Consider the following 2,128-nt stretch of genomic DNA (forward strand, 5'->3'; position numbering starts at 1 on the left):
AGAGAGGAGACGGAGACAGAGAGAGGAGAGAGACAGAGAGAGAGAGGTGAGAGAGGAGAGTGAGAGGAGAGAGACAGAGAGAAAGAGAGAGAGGGAGAAGGGGCAGGGACAGAGGAGGGCAGGGTTGGTGCCAGGGAAAGGGCTCCGCCTGCCAGGGATCCACGGGTGCGTTCCCCCCAGTCCCTTAGCGGCCAGAGGGTCTCGGAGAGAACGGACCACAACAAGGGGATGGGCCCAGCCCCGGGCGTGCATGCAGAGAGGGCACGGGGCTCCCCACTGTCTGCCCCGGGACAGACCCAGGCCCCAGCCCCGGGAAGGACCTGGGGTGGGGGCGGGGAGGGGGCTGGAATGCAAGCTCCGGGAAAGGGAAGGGACATGCGGGAGGTGAAATAGCCGCGCTCACTCCGAACCCCCCCCCCCGGGCCCCACCTGCAATTCCTGGAATTCCTCCTCCAGCTCGTGCCACTCGCGTTCGCATCGCTCGAGCTGCGCGAACATGGTGCAAGGCGGGCGGCGGCGGCGGCGGCGGCAGCGGCGGCAGCGGCTCCTGCTGCAGCTCGAGCCCCCTCTCCGCCGCGCACCCCGCGCACCCCGCGCGAGCTCCTCCCGCCCACGCCCTCGTCCGGCACCAGCTGTTCCTGCGCGGCCCGGAGCCACGCCCCCGGTGACGTCACGCACACACCGCCCCGCCCTCCCCGCGCCGCCCGGGGCAGCGTGGGGCTGGTGCGCACGCGCATGCTCCCTGACCCCGCTGGTCCCGGGCTCCCTCTTCCAAATGCCTGAGCTCCCGGCACCAGGGAGGCGCGCTGGCTGATACCGGCGCCCTCGTTCTCCGCTGGGATGCACTGCCCCTCGCCAGGCAGGGCCAAGTCCTTTCCGCCAGGAGCGCTTCAGGCTGCAGTTTGAGCCCCCATTCCAACCCCACCCCCACCTCGACTTGCAGACGTCCGCCCGCTGTCTTGGCAGAGCCCGCCAAGGTCACTAGCCCGAGACCTACCCGAGGAAGACAAGCAAGGGACCGCCTAGCCGCCCTCCCACCCCCACCAGGCGGCAAAAAGGTGGGCGTTGTTTTAGCGTATTCTAGAACTTTTTGCTGAATTAGGAAGGGAAAAGCAGCTCCGCACCCCCAGCCCGAGACTCCTTTGTCCTGGGAGAAGGGAGGGGGAGAAGGCACCTCCTTACTTTTCCACCCGGATCTAGGATGACTCACGCGGGTGCATATCGGCGTGGCAGCTGTTGGTTTCACTCCTGTTTGTGGAGGTTTCTGGTAACCCTCCTGCCCACGTTTCTTTAGAATTTCAAAGCTGGAAAGCACCTTTCAGGTCATCCAAAGGTAGAGTCATGCATGAGGTTTTAGAGGTGCGGAAACTGTCAAGCCCAGCTCCAAGGGAAATATGCTTCGGTCCTCTCCCTCCCCCACCCCGCCCCAGACACACATTTACACTCGGTCATACTCTAGAGCTGCAAGGCTGCATAGAGGCTACCCCTGGTCACCCTCCCCCCCCACTCAAACTCCTGTGGCCCCCTGTTACCTCTAGGATGGGGACTGGGGACCAATGATAGGATGTTGAATGGTGGCAATTTGCGTGACTGGAGGGGGTTACCAGATAAGGAAACTCCTACTGATGCAGGGCAGAAACTTCTCTGCAACTTCAGAGTACTAGAAAGTTGGCTGGAACACAGAGATCAAGTGACTTGCTCAGGGTCACACAGCCAATATGTACCAGACTGGACTTGAACCCAGGTCTTGGTGGTTCCAAGACCAGATCTCTTATTTACTAGGACTAATTACCTCTAGGATCAAATATCCTATAAATATATAAACAAATTCCTTTGCCCCCTCCCATTACATAAGCATTTTAATATAATAATAATAACCAAAAATAATAACAATATCTAACACTTAAAAAGCATTTTAACTTTTGCAAAGCATTTTACAAACGTTATCTCATTTTATTCTCACAACAACCCTGGAAAGTAGATGCTCTTCTTAGCCCCATTTTACAGATGAAGAAACTGAGGCAGCATTTAATCGACTTGCCCCATGGTCACACAGCAAATAAGTGCCCAAGGCTGGATTTGAACTCTGATCTTCTTGACTCCAGGGCCAGCACTCATTCTATCCACT

The 2,128-nt window shown here is 58.3% G+C and overlaps 1 protein-coding gene across 1 annotated transcript in view; it reads right to left on the bottom strand.

Moving 5' to 3' along the window:
- TMEM120B (transmembrane protein 120B) overlaps positions 1-1,220 on the bottom strand; it is a 48,044-nt gene extending 46,824 nt beyond the window's left edge. The window contains 4 exon segments of the mRNA XM_027853522.1: positions 430-569; positions 572-769; positions 772-993; positions 1,211-1,220. Of these exon segments, the coding sequence (XP_027709323.1) occupies positions 430-569; positions 572-769; positions 772-993; positions 1,211-1,220 (570 nt within the window).
- Between the last annotated feature and the right edge of the window lie 908 nt (positions 1,221-2,128).

This window comes from Vombatus ursinus, unplaced genomic scaffold, assembly GCF_900497805.2.
Source record: "Vombatus ursinus unplaced genomic scaffold, bare-nosed wombat genome assembly UNPS02009994.1, whole genome shotgun sequence".
In the NCBI taxonomy this organism is placed as follows: domain Eukaryota; kingdom Metazoa; phylum Chordata; class Mammalia; order Diprotodontia; family Vombatidae; genus Vombatus; species Vombatus ursinus.